The 18,636-nt window shown below is 37.1% G+C and overlaps 1 protein-coding gene across 1 annotated transcript in view; it reads left to right on the top strand.

The window, feature by feature from the left end:
• ITGA2 (integrin subunit alpha 2) overlaps positions 1-18,636 on the top strand; it is a 108,844-nt gene that overhangs the window by 36,062 nt on the left and 54,146 nt on the right. Inside the window, exons 3-8 of the mRNA XM_036114461.2 lie at positions 6,034-6,143; positions 7,098-7,189; positions 10,208-10,322; positions 10,495-10,622; positions 13,450-13,598; positions 18,261-18,411. Coding sequence (XP_035970354.2) covers positions 6,034-6,143; positions 7,098-7,189; positions 10,208-10,322; positions 10,495-10,622; positions 13,450-13,598; positions 18,261-18,411 — 745 coding nt within the window. The remainder of the gene's footprint in view (positions 1-6,033; positions 6,144-7,097; positions 7,190-10,207; positions 10,323-10,494; positions 10,623-13,449; positions 13,599-18,260; positions 18,412-18,636) is intronic.

An 18,636-nucleotide genomic window follows, 5' to 3' on the forward strand; every position in this document is an offset into this window, starting at 1 on the left:
AAACTTAATACTTTTATAAGTAATTATTATGTTATTGCCATATAATTAAACCATCACTCAACACTATTAATATAGATGTGCAAAATATCATGTCTCCTACCAACAAAGACCTTCTCTAAGCAGCCAGTAGGGGCAGAATAGTGAACCGAGTATCTTTTAGAACCCCATGAACCACCCTGGTGTTGATCCACCTACATTTGTTACACCATAGTTGTCCTTTTCGTTTCCACTAAGTTTAAATAATCTTTATGGCTAAATTTTTTCCATGGTTTCTGTTATTTATCATAAGTAAAAGTCTATAGTAGAAAGGGCACTTTAAATATCCCCAGCTCAGACTTCTTTCTCCCTTCCCCCACTCTGGACACAAATTTGTGTGTATACCTACAAACACACACACACACACACACACACACCCATCTTTTGTGACTTGCATAGGGGATAGATCTGCTACTCCCAAATGTCTGGAGACCTTCAGTGATCTGTGAAAATTCTCCATGCCTCACTAGCTTGTCTTATAATTTAAAGCTTTCCACTGTGTTGATGCCTGAATGTCTGTTCCTGGAACAAAGTTCATTTACAAAAGTGAATGGGGCTTACATATGCACACCTTCCTGGTGGCCAGTTGTCTGAAACTTTTCCATCAGTCTAGCTCCATCTGAAGAGGGATTTGGGGAATACAAAGTGGCATGGGTGGAAACTGTTAATTTGTTTATGGCTAATAGGATGGGCAAACAATGAATACCTGTCCTCTAGAAGAGTTCCAAGCAGAACTTACTCTGATAGAAAGAATCAGGGGTTTGGAATGAAAGGACACAGGTGCAGATCTAGACTTTGTTGCCAATTAGACGCTTAGACTTGTTTTTTTATAGGAAAACAGGAATAGTTGTAACACTTGACCTCTATTTATAAGGATCAAAGAAGACAGTGTACATAAAAAGTACTTTATAAACTATTAAACAGTTTATAAATGTTATTTTTCCAAATTTTATCATTGATAAAACAACCATCTGCCTAAGCACCTTGTTGAAATGTACTATCTCATGGGCTTTGATTTAGAAAAATGTGGTGGTCTTAAAAATCATTCCTTCCCTTCGAAGAATGTAGAATTTATATCATCACAAGGCTTTAAATTGAATATATCAACTTTTGATTTTAACTTTAGCAAAACTGCATGTTGGATGAGTCAACATAACAGAATCAGCTTTTATTTGATTCATCTGTTTACAGTACAAAAGCTAATTTCCAGGCTTTTTATGAAACAGAACAATAGGCTTAAGATGTTTTAGCAATAATGAGGTTGGTGGACTCGACATCAGGGAACTGAAAGACCTTGAGGGTTTAGCCATCCCCTATTTAAGGAAGCAATCTGGCAACCAAAGGAGTCTGAGGTAGCATAATGAAGCTTAGAAACTAAAATTTCCTTTCAACACATGCCAAAGGGTTTAACTATTAAATTTATAGCAACAATATTTCCCAACCAGGAGCTAAAAATGAACTCTCTTTACCTGTCTTCCTCCTTCCTGGAGACTTGAAGTCTTCCCGGGTGATTTCTTTGCATCATAAACTCCTTTTACATTTCAAGCAGGAAGCAAGTAGCTATAGAGAACTCACCAGAACCCTTGTGTCGTGAGTGGCTTGGAACTAAACAATGTAAGGAACAATATTTATATTTATATACTATAGACTTTGAAATTTCTTACATTAATGTGTTATATACAATAGGCTTCTAATCCTAAGTAAAATATCCCCTTGGATGTCTGATAGATATCTCAAACTTAAAATACCTCACACTGAGCTCTTGAGCTCATCCTATCTCAAAATCTTGCTCTACTGAGAGTATCCCCCTTATCTGATCATGACCACTTGGTTCCTTTTAGTTTCTTTTCTTTTTTTTTAAGATTTTATTTATTTATTTGACAGAGAAAGACATAGTGAGAGAGGGAACACAAGCAGGGGGTAGTGGGAGAGGGAGAAGCAGGATTCCCGCTGAGCAGGGAGCCCGACGTGGGACTCGATCCCAGGACCCTGGGACCATGACCTGAGCCGAAGGCAGACGCTTAACAACTGAGCCACCCAGGCCTCCTTGAGTCTATGTGTGTGTGTGTGTTTGCACGAGTATGGGTGTGGGTGTGTGTATTTAAAAACTAACCTCTCAAGAAATCCTGATGGCCCTACCTTCAAAATATATCTAAAATAGGATCACTTCTCACAGCCCTGTAGGAACCCCTCATCACCTCTTGCCTGGATTTTGCATTTGCCTCTGAAGTGCTTCACCTGCTTCACCTTGGCCCAATGCAATAATTCTCAACAAAGCAGTCTTCCAAATCCTTCTAAAATATGTCAGATCACATCACTACTGTGTTAAAAAATCCTCCAATGGCTTTCTCATGTCACTCACGGGCAAAGCCATGTTCTTAGAATTTCATATCAATCTTATGGGATCTGGCCCCATTACCAATCTGACCACATCTCCTCCCACATTCTTCCTCTTACAGTGTGGTCCAACCACAGGGCTTTTGCACTTACTGTTCCCACAGCCTAGTATTCTTCCACCAGAGTCTTATGGTTTACTCCTTCACCTCCTTCGAGTCTTTGCTTAAATTGCACCTTTTCAAAATAACACCCTCCACACCACATTCTTATCCTCCTCCTTTTTCCTGTAAAGCACTGATCATCATCACGATATGTTTTATTTACTTATTAAATTTATTGTCTATCTTTTCCCCACTAGAATGTCAGCTTCATGAGACCAGAAATGTTTGACTGACTTATTCATTGACGTATCCCCAGTGCCTAGAATCAAGTCTGGTGCATAGTAGGTCTAGCCACCATGTACAGCCTCACAGGCTGCATACTTAACAAGGCCAGAGCACACTATTTATATGGAAATGGTATCCCCTGGAGTTGTGCAAAATTTCAGCCCCACAGGATTTCAATAAACGTTTGTTGAATAAAGGAAACATGTTTTGCCCTACTATCTTAAGTACATTCTGTCAATAATCTCTAGAAAAATCGCTAGTATTAAAGGAACACTTGCAGAGTTTATAGACTCACAGACCAAAGGAAGATATTTATAACAGCCCCTGGATTGTGGGTTTAAACTACCTACACCACCATAAATACTGTTTACTAACTAAACAAAGTATTTTGAATTCCACTGGAGGTGGGCAAATTGGCTGTGTTTTGGAACTCTACATAATCACTATTTCCCCACAAGATAATTGAACAGTAAGTGTTATTTTAAGTCATCTTGGAAGAATTCCCAGTTTCACTGTAGGAAAGAGAGTTTATATCTTGGGATTTTGTTTTGTTTTGAGAATCAGCACACACGACTGTTCATGCAGCTCTTTTGTCTGTTGTGATTACGTTAAATCCATTCCTTCAAAGATGTTTTACCATACTGCAGCTGGGTTTACTCACTCACCTATCCTATTCTCCACCTTTGTAACATTTTCTCCTGGCATGTTTCTTCCTGTTACAGCTGATTACATAAGATTTTATAGCTAAATATACCAGCCTCCCTCACCTTCCTGTCTGATTAATATAAGAATGTCACAATTCCCTTGGAGTAGCCACTGGTGACGTCGTAGCCTTTCCTTATGAGGATGAATTGTCAGGAACCAGGATTTCACCGAGGCCTCGGGTAGAAGCGAGGAGAGTCTACTGGAAATGTTGCCAATAAGGGAGTTAACAATGGTCTTTGAAACATTCTCTGTAGTCACTAGCATGACCTGGAGGCTACTAACTAATGTGGTTCACCATATTGAAAGAATGAGTCATATATGATGAGGACACCCTGGTTCTTTACCAGTCACCAAGATGATCTGGTTTTCCACTGTTACCTGTTGTCTTGTGTTAGAGTTTAATATGGCATCATACTGCCAGAGATTTACATGTTTTCTTTGAGAGATTTACAAGTACTTTCACATCCTTTTTGTTAAGAGGCACACAGTTGTGCAGATGTTTCTTTTTCTCTCTTCTTCCCATTTGATTCGTGTAGGAGGCCACAGCTCTCACAGCAGTAGTGGAGATGTCATACCCCCTCCTGAATGTGAGATTATCAAATCCCGAATCCTTTGGTGAGGTTGGAGGAAGTGAGGTGGGGAGGTGTGTCCAGGGAGCACTTAGTCAAGAGGAGACAGCAAGTAGCCTTTTGAGCTTTCTCATTGAGAAGTAGGTAACTCCATGATGGTGCTTTACTGCTGAAGACTTTGGAGAACAAGATGGTTAAATTTTAGATGAGAAACACTTAATTTTTACTCTTCAGTGTGTTTTTTGCCCTTGGGCTGGTGAGGATGGATGGAAAATGTGCATAATGAAAGTCACCCAAATTACCACATTTAGTATTATTTGAACGTGATCTGCTCTTACCTACATTATGAATAGTACAGCCTGGGCCCACAGTGTGGATGTGCTCTTACAAGTTGACCTTGGCTGGTGTCCTTCCAGTCCATAGCCTCCTTACACACCACACAGCCACACCCTCATCACGGTAGACATGGCCTGACCATCAGTTTCCAGATCCACTCCTTGATTATCCTGGAACGCAGCCCATTTGTCCAGATAGTTTTCCCAATCTGGGCACTATGCCAGGCCTTTGTGCAGCTAAGAGGAAGGAGAATAAGCTAAGGGTTAAGAGCTTGGGCATCAGAATCAGTTACACTTAGCTCTCACTTACTGTGTGAATCATTAACTGTCTTTCAAAATAATTGGTATTTTCTTCTTTCCATGATTATTCACACTCTTCCCTCTGCTGAGAATGATGACTGCCACCTTCATCTTTCAATATCCATTTTTGCATCCTCTGACCATTTTAACCTTTGTTCCAGAGAGGAACTTATTTATATCTTTCTGTTCATTTGTATTGTTATTGTTTTACTTGTCATGTATCTTAAATAGTTTTACTAGATTTAGTAGATTGCACCTTAGTCTTTTTGTATCCATTGTGGCACTTAGTGTGAGGCACATGTTGTTTAATCAACAATGATAAAATATTTTTGCAGAAGGCTCATGAAAGAATTTAAGTTTCATCTAATCTGCCAACCTTGACAGGGAAAAAAAACATTGAATCAAATATGCTTCCTTAGTAACTGAATGCTGCTGAGTAATTAACCTACTATAGATTCTGAAGATCAGACTGTTTACATGGACTCTTTCTGTCCATTCTTCTGTAACCAGAAATGTTAGGTGAGTGTCTCCACAGGGAAACATTTAGTCTCTAGTTGGTCAAGCTGGGTAGGAAATGAAACTAACCAAAAGGAGGATGGGAGCACCAGTCTCCAAACTCTGCATCCTGTGTTCTGGCTACAAACAGGGTACACATAAAGAAAGCTCCACAGTATATTTGCTCTGTGTTTTTGCTAAGGATCCTCTTATATAGACAATAAACAGTAAAACCACTTAGATAACTCATCTGTTCCCTAAGTAAATTAACATATGAAAATACTTAGGACAAGAAAAGCACTCAACAAATGTTAGTTTTTGTTTTGGTTTTAATATTGTTTCATTCTTTAAAGTTGTGCTGACCAATATGGCAGCCGCTAGCCTCATGCGGCTACTGAGCCCTTGAAATGTTACTTCTCCGTACTGATTTGTGCTCTGAGTATAAAACACACTGAATTTCAAAGACTTAGTATGGAAAAAAGAATGTCATATAGCTCATTAATAATTTTTATTTATAATGATTGCATACTAGTTTGGTATATCAAGTTAGATAAAATATATTATTTAAGTGAATTTCACCTTTGCTTTTTATTGTATTAATGTGACTACTAGAAAATTTTAAATTACATATGCAGATCACATTTGTGACCTGCATTATATTTCTATACTGTATGCAAATATTCATTAAGAATCTTGATCAGCTAAGAGAAAAGGAAAAAGAACAAATTATAACTGAACAAATAGGAACTATTTTCTTATTAAGATTGAAATTAAATGTGGGGGATTTTTTCATTGTTTTGTGGTCAGTTTTAAACTTTAAGAAACTATACTAACATTTTATATCTAATGAAAAATAATTCCTATTTCTAGGTTACTAGTTGGTTCACCTTGGAGTGGCTTTCCTGAGAACCGAATGGGAGATGTGTATAAATGTCCTGTTGATCTGTCCAATGCTACATGTGAAAAACTAAATTTGGAAGGTAAGTAGTAATTAGCAATATGACTTTTTACAAGTAACAAGATCTCATTTGATGTAACTCTAATTAAAAAAAATAACAAAATCAATCATAGTCTGTCTTGAAGAAACATAGACAACTTTTTTGCCTTTATTATCTTTAGTCATATGGGGTCCAATTGTATCCAAATTTCCAACACAGCTTAAAGACCTGATTTAATAAGATACATGAGAAATGTGCTGCCTCTTGGACCATCTACTCCCAGACTGTGGACCAGTTTCCATCAATGTTCAGGATTATTTTGCTGATTATTTATAGATATCTAAGTCTAACCATACCTCTTTCCCTCCTCAAAACAAACCATTAGGTATAGACCTGTCAATACTAGTGTTGCTTTCAGAGATGCTAAGAAACACTCTGTTGCATTCTAATAAAAAAATTGTCACTATTTAGAATACTTTGTAATTATTTGTATTTATTATTTTACATGGCTAGTCTCATGATTTCCTTTTAAAATTCAGTCATTAATGTTTTGGGCCAGATTCTACTGTATGCATTTTTTGATAACACTTTAAGGATTTTTTTTTTCGGATCCATAATAAAACATTAGATGGAGCTGTTGTGACCTTGAAAAGAGTAGGTTGGCAAATTGTAGACCGAATAGTGTCCTCAGGTGTGTATTGTTTGGCCAGCATTTTGTTTTTAAAAAATTTAAATTTAAATGCCTATAAGTCATGCCCTTTACAGTCACTACCCCCTAATATCTGACATTCTGTAACCTCACTCATTTAAGTGTACAAGCTACCAGATCACTGAAGGCCTCCTTTCTTTACATGTGATTATGTAATGTGAGTACCTGGATATATGACACTAAATTCAATGCTACACATAAACATCAGTGTGTGGGTCTTTTTTTAAACAAGTTTAAATAAATGGTGAAGATTTATTCACTTTTTAAAATATTTTTCCCTTTGAAAGCTGCCACAAGCATTCCCAATGTTACTGAAATGAAAACCAACATGAGCCTTGGCTTGACTCTCACAAGGAACATGGGCACTGGAGGATTTCTCGTGAGTGTTTACCTTTCAAATTCCCATCTATTTCAAGAAAGTATGAAATTAGTGTCTTCTCACCATCCCACCTATCAAATCAAATCTTGACACTTAAATATTAGAGTTTGCTTTTGGATAAATCATCCATTGTGGATATCCAACATGAAATGCCCATCTGTTGATGTATAGACTTCTTAAGATATTCAGCAAAAGCATTGCCACAGAATGTCTTAGAAAAAAGCAACACAAGGAACACCGATTCTTTGCCCTTGGAAAGTACTCTTAGCATTTGTTGATAGTAGCAGAATTCCAGGTCTCATTTCTCCTTCCCGTAGGAACATTCAAGATAGGTACTGCTAATTCAGAGAGTGGATTTCAAAGCTGAAGAGTATTTCTGTCTTTAATCCTTTGCTGTAACTGTTGGTAAATCTGATACCATCTAAGTCATGGCTTGGTCTCTTCTTATTTCATATTAGTGTTTACTCTCATTTAGTTTCTAGAATGCTGAGGAAAGAATCACAAATCAGTGAGAAAAAAATACCTTCTTTAACAAGCGGTCTGGGGACAATTAATTGGTTAATAACTTGTATATTCAAATATGCTTTCAAGTGAATTAAAGAGTTAATATTAAAAACTGGAAGAAAATGGAAATTTTCTGAAAGAGGGAAAATTTTCTGAGCTTAGAACTAACAGGAGAAATAATATAGGAAATTGTTGAAAATATCTGACTATATTAAAAAATGAAAACCATCACATATTAAAAAAAATTTTAAGGCAAATAAAAACCCAATTTTATTAGACATTTCCACCAGCTCATAGATGATCCTAGTTATATCGCCCTGTTAAAATAGCCATAGAATGCTTAATTTAACTTCACATTAGTTATGGCTATATGATTGACATGCTAACTTAAAAGCCTATGTGTATAATAACTAAATTATTCTAAAAATGTAATCAATTTTTAACAATATCATTCTACTTTTACTAATAGATACTAGTATTCAGACATTGGTATTCAGATATCAGGTATTGCTTATAATATGTGTAATTCAAAGCAAAATGAATATTGCAATGAATCTTCACAGTTTATGATATCCTAAAGTCTTTATAATAGCGTTGCTTTCCTCTTTTTTTTTTTTTTTTTTTGTTTGCTTGTTTGTTTTTAAGGTTGAATAAATTCAGGAAGAGGAACATATTGAGATATAGGGATTACAGGTTGTGCTTCAAAATTTTAATGTGTGACTTCAGGTAAAGTAATTTAAAATTGCTAGAGAATTTAAGAGATTAATTTAACAATCAATGTAGCAAGCAGAGAAGGCGCAAAGGTGGAGGGAGGGAGAGAGAGAGAGGAAAAAAAGAAAGAAAAAAAAGCCAAAGCTTCCTTTACATACCTAAAAGGTCAAAATCTTAAGATACTCTTAAGAATTATGTGGAAAAGACTGACAATCATCACATTTTTTTTTAAAACTTCTTAAGTTCTGGGCTTAAAGCAGGAATGTAGTTCTGGCATTAACAATTGGCATATTCTAATTTCAACTTCTAAATGCTGTTTTCCATTGCTTTTAAAACAACAAAAAAAAAGATCTTGAATATTTCATGAGTTACTGTTTTTCAAGGTGATTTAAAAAAGAACGATTGGGGATGGGGTTATAGGAATCAATAATTGGTATCTGTTATTTGGTAAACTAACCAAAGCCGTCAATTGTGATTGTCCCCTAACTAACTGGCAAAATGAACCAGTTTTATAGGAGGAAGAACTATGGCTTATTCATTGAGCATGAAACATGACCACAGCTGCTTTTCCTTCGAGCAACCAACAATTAAACTGGATCAAATAAATTCCCTTTTATTCTTCCAATTGCTTTTTGCAAGTTCACACTTTTTTGTTAAGCTTTAATAATTGATCCACAGCTTTACCTAATGTTAAACTTTGTAGGTGCTCTTTAAGATCTTGTCTAGACTTCTCTTTCCCATTTTTGTCCTTTTACATCTAGCAATTTTAATATTATTTAATGTGACGTTTTCTGTGTGATTTAATCACAACTGAAGCAGGAGTTCTTGGCATTCAAGGGCTGCTGAAAAAGAGAGATTTGAGGCTGGGTTGACGGGACTATGGAGAATTGTAGTATGTCTGGTGCGGGCAGGGAGACAAGTGGTAGCTTGGATGACCTAAGGTTTTATGTAGTAGAAAAAGGGGGATCAGAAGTCCTCAAATAAATACTTTAGAACAAAGTCAGAAACTGGCAGTTCATGAACATCATTGTGTTTGTTGAGCCCATAGAGTTTTTTGTTTTTTTTTTAATTGAATTTTCACAAAGAATTTGTCCTCTCAGGCTCTCCTTGAAAATTGGAAAGATCTGGCAAGGCTGGCAATGGGCAAGAGCCATGGTGGCTGCCCCTGGGTTCTTCATTCATCATGGCGTCTATACCAGCCCAGAACACTCCTAGGTTCCTGCCTGGCCCTGGGGCTTGTGGGCCTATGGTTTCCGCTGAATAGAATAAGAGGTAGTAGACAGAGAGCATAGTAGTATAGGTGAATGGTATAATCTTTGTTCAAGAATAATAATAGCAATGAAGTTGGCTCACAATTATGTAGCATTTTGCTATTTACCCTGCACTGTTCTAAATGTTTTATATCTATAGACCCACTTAATCTTTACAACAACCTTAAAAGGTAATAGGTATGATTATCCTCATTTACAGATTCAGCCCCTGAGGCCCAGGTAACTGAGAGACCAAAGAGGAAAGAAAGCACCCGCTTTCTCTAGCTTGGGGGGTGACCAGAGGGGCTTCTCCCTGCACCATCAAGACCTGCCTCCCAGCCCAGGGGCCACCTTCTTTCTCCCTTACTTCGGGTTGTTCTTTCTTTCTGAGACACTTTCTCTCAGAGGCTTTTTTTTGATCTGTTAGTTAGTTACAAGAGTTGACAATTCCTAGTATCTGGTAAAATCATAGAAATGATCTCTGAGTTTTACCAATGGAGACGTAGAGGACTCATGTTTTCCATGTTTTGTCATTGCTCTCATTTCTCTGAAGACGTGTGGGCCCCTGTGGGCACAGCAGTGTGGAAGTCAATATTACACAACTGGGGTTTGTTCTGACGTCAGTCCCGATTTTCAGCTCTTGACCAGCTTTGCACCTGCAGTTCAGAGTAAGTGATGAATGTGCAGAGGGTCTGAGCAATGCCTTACATGAAGGGGGAAGGTGGGATTTATCAAGTGCCACCCAACTCCTCAAGTCCATTTTACTTTGTTCCATTTGCATATGAGTGTGAAGACTGAATTACCTATGGAAATCTGTTTCTTTCATCTTTTCCTGTGTAGCCTGCCCTTCCCTCATAGATGTTGTGGTTGTGTGTGATGAATCAAACAGTATTTATCCCTGGGATGCAGTAAAGAATTTTTTGGAAAAATTTGTCCAAGGCCTGGATATAGGCCCCAAAAAAACACAGGTATGGATTTGAATAATGCATACACTAACCCACAGCTTTCTTTCTGAGAAAATATTGTTAGCTATGACGTCTTAATTTTTGCATTTGTCAGATCCCCATATTAAATGCATTTAATGGTAATCTTGACAGTTAATTGAAACTTGTACTACATTGACTTGTTCTGTCTATGCCTTTGCCCAATGCTGGTTTTTGAGATTTGAGACTTCTGTTTCTGACACAAGCATCGGATGTGGGATAGAGCATTTTTTGTGTGTGTGAGAAAGAGAGAGAGAGTGGAAGTGGGGGGAGGGGCATAGGGAGAGGGAGAGAGAGAGAGAGAGAATCTCAAGCAGGCTCCACGCCCAGCACAGAGCCTGACTCGGGGCTCGATCTCACGACCCTGAGATCATGACCTGAGCTAAAATCAACAGTCGGATGCTTAACTGACTGAGCCACCCAGGAGTCCCTGGGATATAGCATTTAATCCTCTTTAGTTGCTTATTTTTCCTTCCTATAACTCATGAATTTATTAATACATTTTAAAATCCTGTATGTATTTTTTCTTGACAGCCACTTGGACTAATAATTTCTTTTTATTGTTTGCTGGTAAAACAATTGTCCTTGAATTCTGGGATTTTTTATAAAGAAGTCCATAGACAGTATAATCCTATCTTTTACTATTTTTTAGTCTTTTATCATATTTTAGTCTTTCCTTCCTTTTTTACACAGGACATGTCTTTTAAATAATTTTGTGTAGCTGCCTGTGTTTTAATGAGTCTTTAATTTGCTTTTCTGTCTTCTTGAGATAGGCATCCAAAACTCAGGAACAGAAGCTTCTCACTTTCCAAAAACCAAATAGCATTTATTGTTAAAGTTTTGGGTCTTTTTTCTTTCTTTTTTATTGGATTTGCCATTTCATGGCTCATTCTGGTTGTAGAACCAACATCAACAGGAACCAGTTCACAGTTACCAGTGTATGTTTTTGGGTTGTTCCTGTCATCTGAGGCCTTAGTGTCCAACATCTAGTAACAATTGTTGGAACATTTCCCCTAAATGCTTTGCAGTTAGCTATATTGAAATTTGATTTTCTGCTTTCCTGTATAGTATTACAAAATATTATTATATGTTTTCCCCATTGACATTGCTTTTCAATACCTAAAGGACACTAATGTCCCCTGAAACTTTGGAGGTTTCGCTGTGTGAAACTTCTGTGAATAAGACTATGTGTAGGGGCACGTGGGTGGCTCAGTCAGTTAAGTGTCTGACTTGAGCTCAGGTCATGATCTCAGGGTCCTGGGATCAAGCCCCACATCAAGCCCCATGGCAGGCTCCATGCTCAGCAGAGAGTCTCCTTATCCCTCTCCCTCTGCCTCTCCCCCAGCTCGTGCTCTCTCTCTCTCAAATAAATAAAATCTTTTTTAAAAAGACTAGGTATGGCACTGATTTCTGTATAGCACCATCTTAAGGCCCATCATAAGAGAAGTTTTCCTAAGTATCTGCTTATTTTATCTGTCTCTAAATGGATTACCCCCATTACAAGATTTACTCTATTTCATAGTCTCTCGCAAGGAATTTATGGCCTTCCTCTTCTTGTCTTCCTACCCTAATACATCTTCTTCATCTCTAGAGGTGCTTTACAAAGTCTCTTTTTCTTCCAATCTAAATTTGACCTTTCTGTAAGTCCTAATATACTACATTTCTTTGAGTCTTCTATGCATCACTCCCCTTTCTCACACCGAAGTTCTGGGGCTGTCATGGGAGTTACTAACATCTTCCTCTCATTTTAGACTTTCAAATCCTTAGAGTTATTTTTGATCCATCCTCTCTCTCAAGTCTTACATCCTATCCTAAGGAGAAGGCTCCAGCAATATCATATTTTTCACTTCTTCCTAATGCCTACTTGATTGCTTCCTAGCAAAAGTAGCTGATTGAACTCAGAAATCCAGGCCTTGCACCTTCCACCTTCCTTACAGACTGACCTCTATTTTAGAGACCTTTTTACCACTAATCTCCTATTGCCACTTCCTGTTCTGAAAGCCCCCAACTCCTAGGCATAGAGGATGATTTCAGTGCTGAGAACCAGGATGTTAATAGAAGTGTTTGGCCTTCTTGATCTAAAGGATTAGGATATGTGCCCCAGAATCTTGTTCAGAAGTTGTTCTCTCTGTCAGGTCTTTCAAATAAGACTCTCCCTAATGGCATCTTCTCTGAAGGCCAGAAACTTCTTGCCCACATGCTCATATAGCAGGTTTCTTCCAAAAATGCTGAAGTCTGTGATTAGAGGAAATCCAGAACAATAAATTGACTGTGTTGATTAGCTCACTGTTATGTTTTGGGTTTTTGTATTCAAATCTAATTCTTTGTTTAATATGCAAATATTCTCAATTGATGAGCTGTTATCTTCCATCTATGACTGCTTATAATTGTTTGCTAGCTCATATCCATTGTTAATTAGAAAATTTATATCATTTAATCTTCTTGTTAATGAACTTTATTCTAATATTTATCCATATTAAAATATTACAAGACAGTGCTTTAAAATCTATTACTAGATAATCTATAACTATTATAGTTGAAAATATGTAACTATTACTCTTGAGAACCAAATTATACCAGATAGGACCTCATCTTGCTTATCAACAAGTACTGCTGCTTTTTCCTGACAGCCTCTAACAAAGAAGTCATTCTATTGGAAGAAAAATAACTATTCTTAAGAACAAAATTGGAAATGATTCCCTTATACTATCAGCCCACATCCAGATGCACTTTTGATTTTGATTATATTGGTTAATTAGAAATTATTTATAACTTAATGACAAACCTTTAATGAACTTCTGCTTTCTTGAAGGTGGGGTTAATTCAGTATGCCAACAATCCAAGAGTTGTATTTAACCTGAACACTTTCAAAACCAAAGCTGAAATGATTGAAGCAACATCCCAGACATACCAGTATGGTGGAGACCTCACAAATACATTCAAAGCAATTCAATATGCAAAGTAAGTTATGATGCTAATAGCCCAATATTTTGATAAAATAGAAGTGCTTGTAAATAAGAAAGACCAAAAAAAAAAAAAAAGACAAAAATAACATACCTGGTACTTAACACTTAAATCAGAATAAAGAAGAAAAGTTCAAACGTTCTGTCACTTGAACACTTTGAAAAGGCAATAGGAAATGAAATTTTAAAATCTTTGATTTCTAGGACTTTTAAAAGATATTCCATGATTTTTTTAAAGATTGTATATGCGGGACGCCTGGATGGCTCAGTCGTTAAGCATCTGCCTTCCGCTCGGGTCATGATCCCAGGATCCTGGGATCAAGCCCCACATCGGGCTCCCTGCTCCGCGGGAAGCCTGCTTCTCCCTCTCCCACTCCCCCTGCTTGTGTTCCCTCTCTCGCTGTCTCTCTCTCTGTCAAAATAAATAAATAAAATCTTTAAAAAAAATAAAATAAAGATTGTATATGAAGTAGATGAAACGACATTAAAAGACCTTAGATTAAGTAGGAAATGGAGCAATCTGCAATTATTTGTTAATATTTATCAAGGCCACAAACGACTTGAGCTAATGGAGCACTTCATGCATATTAAGAAGGGTCATAGAATCTTAAATGTTAATGACCTAGGAGTCTGAATTAAATGGAATGGGTTCACTATGCTTATTACAACCCAGGGCAATGTGAATGTTACAACTATGCAACACTCTTAATTTTTAGCTCAGTTTCTCTATTTTCTCAGCACTCCTGCGTTCATCTTCACTCTGTTTTAATCACGTACCTTTACAAAAATGCTAAAGATTCTCCTATTCTTAAAAAGTAAATGAGAAAAATAACTTCACCTTCCCTTAAACCCACTTCCTGCCTTTGTCATTGTGTTGTGCATTTCTTCCTTCCACTACCATACTCCTTGAAAAATTGTCTTTACTCCCTCCCTCCACTTCCTTGAAACATATGGCTTGCCACCAGGTAAACGTGGGCCTCTTTATCAGCCAGCAACCCAGTGGTCCTGCCTCAAACTTCATCCTCTTCAGCTTCCCTCACTATCTGCTGCTGATGAGCACACACTGCTATTCCAGCCCCGGTTGCTATGACATCACAAACTTTTAGAATCCCTGCCAACTTTCTGCAACAATTTTGCCTCTTCATTGGCTCCTTTTCCTATTTTTTCTTCACTAAACAGAGACCTCTTTTTTTGTCTCCCTTTCCTCTTAGGCATTGTCTCCACTCTCATGGCATCTCCATTAGCCCTGTGTAGGTCACCACATTGCTATGTGGTCAGTTCTGAGCTCTCTCCCAGAATTCACACAGGCATCCAGCTGATGCTGGAGATGTTTAATTTGGAGTGTTGGCTCACTTATCAAATTCAGTACATCCTAAACCAGCCTTATTCTTTTCCCTACCCATGCTCACGACTTTTCCATTTTGATTCATGCTACTGCCTTTCCCCTCAGTCATTCAAAGTAAGCACTTGCAGGTTTTCTTTATTCTTTTTGTTCTTCCTTGGTAGCACATGTCTGGCCAGTCACCATGTATCCTGTCTTTCCTATTTCTGCATTTCCTATTGTATCTACCCCTCCTTTTTTCTGGGTGTATATGCTAGTTGCTGTTTCTATCAACTGGTGACTTTCCCTATATGTCTCAAAAGTGGATTTCCTACAAGTGGATTGATTTGGTTAATCTCTATTGTCCCTATTGAGATGTTCTTTTGGGCCACACCATTTCACAGGCTGTGGCCAGTCAATAGGTCAGTTGCTAACTGGCAAAGTGCCCTTTATGGCCTAGTAACCTAGACTCAGAGGAACAGTAGGTTGACATGGAGAATGGCCTAGAAGGAGCTACAAACTGCAGAGGGCCTGTGTTTTCAGCAGGAAGTGTGGATGTGGTATTTTTCCCTGGAAGGAGCTCAGGGACCTGGTAAGATCTCCTCACAAAAAGAATGGCCACTGTCTGTTAAGATGTGACTTTTTGGCTTTTATCATCTTTTCAGAACTTTGGTTTTCTCTCCTGTACCATCATCTTGCTCTTACCACTATTTCCCAAGCTAATCAAAGCCTTTCCATTGTTAGGAGAATCACCTAACTTCTTACTCACACCTTCCAGAAGTTAATTACCTTTTCTTCTCTTTTCTTTTCTTCATTTCTTTCTTTCTTTCTTTCTTTTTCTTTCTTTCTTTCTTTCTTTTTTTTTTTTTTGGTCTGTTTCTTTACAACATCAAATAGAATTCTGACACTCTTTTAGTAAATATTGCCATTTTCCGTTTATCTTATTTCATTGACTGTCTATGGTTATGATTTATTATTCCAAGACCTGAAGTTAATCAAAACAAATGAGGCACAGTTTCTGCCCTCAGAAATCTTATAATCATACGTGAATTCTACCATGTGTCATAAAGAGTATAATTCACTCAACAAGTATTTCATGTGAGTACTGTATTCAGATTTGTCTGGGTGACAAATATGAAATATTTTTCTACACTTCAACATTCTGTTGTGTAGGAAGGTTTTAGGGAGTAAAATGATATTCTCAGTTTTAAACATGTTGAAATTAAAGTGTCCCTTGCACACTCAGGTGAAAATATTCAGCAGGCATTGAATGTATAAATATGAAATAGGATGAATGGAAATAGATGTAGACTTTAAGGTGTCATCATACAGGTGGTAGGTCGTCCAAAGGAGTGGGTGGCGTTCCCCAGAAAGAATGTGCAACAGGAGTATCCAATAGACAGGAACAAAGTTCTTAGACAACTGGATACCGATCTAGAAACAAAATAAAGCTGAATTCCTGACTCACTCCTTGAATCAAAATAAATTTCAGCTGCACCAAAATTTAAATCTAAGAAAATGTAATTATTAAGGGACTATGAGAAACTTGGGAAATTAAAGAAACAAGTCTAGAGATAAGAGGTCCTTTTAAAATACCATGTCAAATATAAAAGAATACACATAAAAAACTAATAAAATTGATGTCAAAATATGCAATTTATATACAGAGGTAATACCACTAAAATTTAAAAGATTAATGAACTGAGGAAAATATTTGTGATATATATGAAAAAAGATTATTTTCTTAATTAACAAAGAGCTCTTACTAATTAGAAAATAATGAACAATACAAAGAAAAATGGTCAAAGAAAAAAAATCAAGAGTTTATAGAGAAAAAATACAAATGGCTAATAAACACAAAATACTCATTATCTCTTCATAATGAAAAAAACACATATTAAGACAATTATATATTCTCACTTATCAGAATGTCCCCAATTTAAAAGTTTAATAATCCTCATTGTTAAGGAAAGGAGATGGAAATACTTGCATTCTTTTACATTATGGAAATACAAATTGGTAGAAATTTTTAGAGTCCAATTTTGCAATATCTTTCAAAGTTTGAAATGTGTAAATCTTTTGTCCCAGTAATTTCACTACTAAGATTTTATCCTACTGATACATTTGGAAAAGTATGCCAAGATATATACACAAGGACATTTATTACAGCATTACTTGTAAAACTCAAAATGGCCTAAATGCACAATAATGGAGAATTGGTTAAACTACGGTTACCCCCAAATAATGAAATATTATGCAGCCATTAAAAAGGAGAGCTTTGGAGGCACCTAGGTGGCTCAGTCAGTTAGGCATCTGCCTTTGACTCAGGTCATGATCTCAAGGTCCTGGATCGAGCCCAACATCAGACTCCCTGCTTAGCAGGAGTCTGCTTCTCCCTTTCCCTCTGCCCCTTCCCACCTCACTACTTGTGCACTCTCTCTTGCTCTTTCTCTCAAATAAATAAATCAAAATCTTAAAAAAGAGAGAGAGCTTTGTATGTGCCTATGTGGAAAGATCTCCATCAAAATGAAAAATTACTGTATTGGGGCACCTTGGGTGGCTCAGTTGGTTAAGTGTCTGCCCCTAGCTCAGGTCATGATTCCAGGGTCTTGGGATGGAGTCCTGCATCAGGCTCCCTGCTAGGCAGGGACCCTGCTTCTCCCTGTCCCTCTGCTGCTCCCCCTGCTTGTGCTCTCTCTCTCTCCCTCTCTCTCTCTGTCAGATAAATGAATAAAGTCTTTTAAAAAAACGAAAAATAATTGGCTAGACTATGTCCCCATTTGCATGAACATTTGAGGAGTAGATTACGCATATACATCTAAATAAAATGTTTTCTATAAGGAAACAAACAGATAAAGGTGGTTACCTTTGGAACAGTGGCTTGGTGTCAGATTTTTATTTTATACCTTTCCAAATGCTTTGACATTCTTTCACCAAGTGTATTTATTACTTTTTAAAAAGCAATTTCATATTGAGAAAGTAAATGCAGATCCAGTGAGTAATACTGGTGATAGGACTGAATATCTTTGCTCTGTTGATTAATATTAATGAATTGAATTTTGTTATCAGAAGATAATTCTAAGGATTCTTGATGTAAATACACACACACATGCCATAGAAACTATGGAAATTATTGTTAATGCCAAGTAAGATTTATATATATTTCCCTATAAGCTGCAAATAGAATGTAGGTAAATATGTCACCAGATCTATAGAGAGAAATTCTAAGTCACAGTAGGTCATGCTCAAAGAAGTTAGTTTCACATTTATATTTCTAACCAGAGGTCCACATATTAGCTTCATCTTTTGATAGTGAGTCTTTAATCTTATCTGCCACAGAGATTCTGCTTATGCAGCAGCGGCTGGAGGACGACCGGGTGCCACCAAAGTAATGGTGGTTGTAACTGACGGTGAATCACATGATGGTTCAATGTTGAAAGCCGTGATTGATCAATGCAACAATGACAATATACTGAGGTTTGGCATAGCAGTAAGTAGATTTTCTTTTTAGTTGTCTTTCAGTGGATGGGTAAGTGCTCCTTTATAACATCACTTTGCAAGACTGCACTTTCTCATTTGGTGCTCACAGCTTTATAGAAAAGATTTTCACTCTGTCTCGCTTCTTGTTGATTTTCAGTCCTGTTGACGAAGGGGGTGTGGATTTACTTCTCCAGAGGTCCTATTGTGTTCAGAAATAAATACTAGAAAGTGCTAG

This window comes from Halichoerus grypus, chromosome 2 (assembly GCF_964656455.1).
Source record: "Halichoerus grypus chromosome 2, mHalGry1.hap1.1, whole genome shotgun sequence".
NCBI classification, from domain to species: domain Eukaryota; kingdom Metazoa; phylum Chordata; class Mammalia; order Carnivora; family Phocidae; genus Halichoerus; species Halichoerus grypus.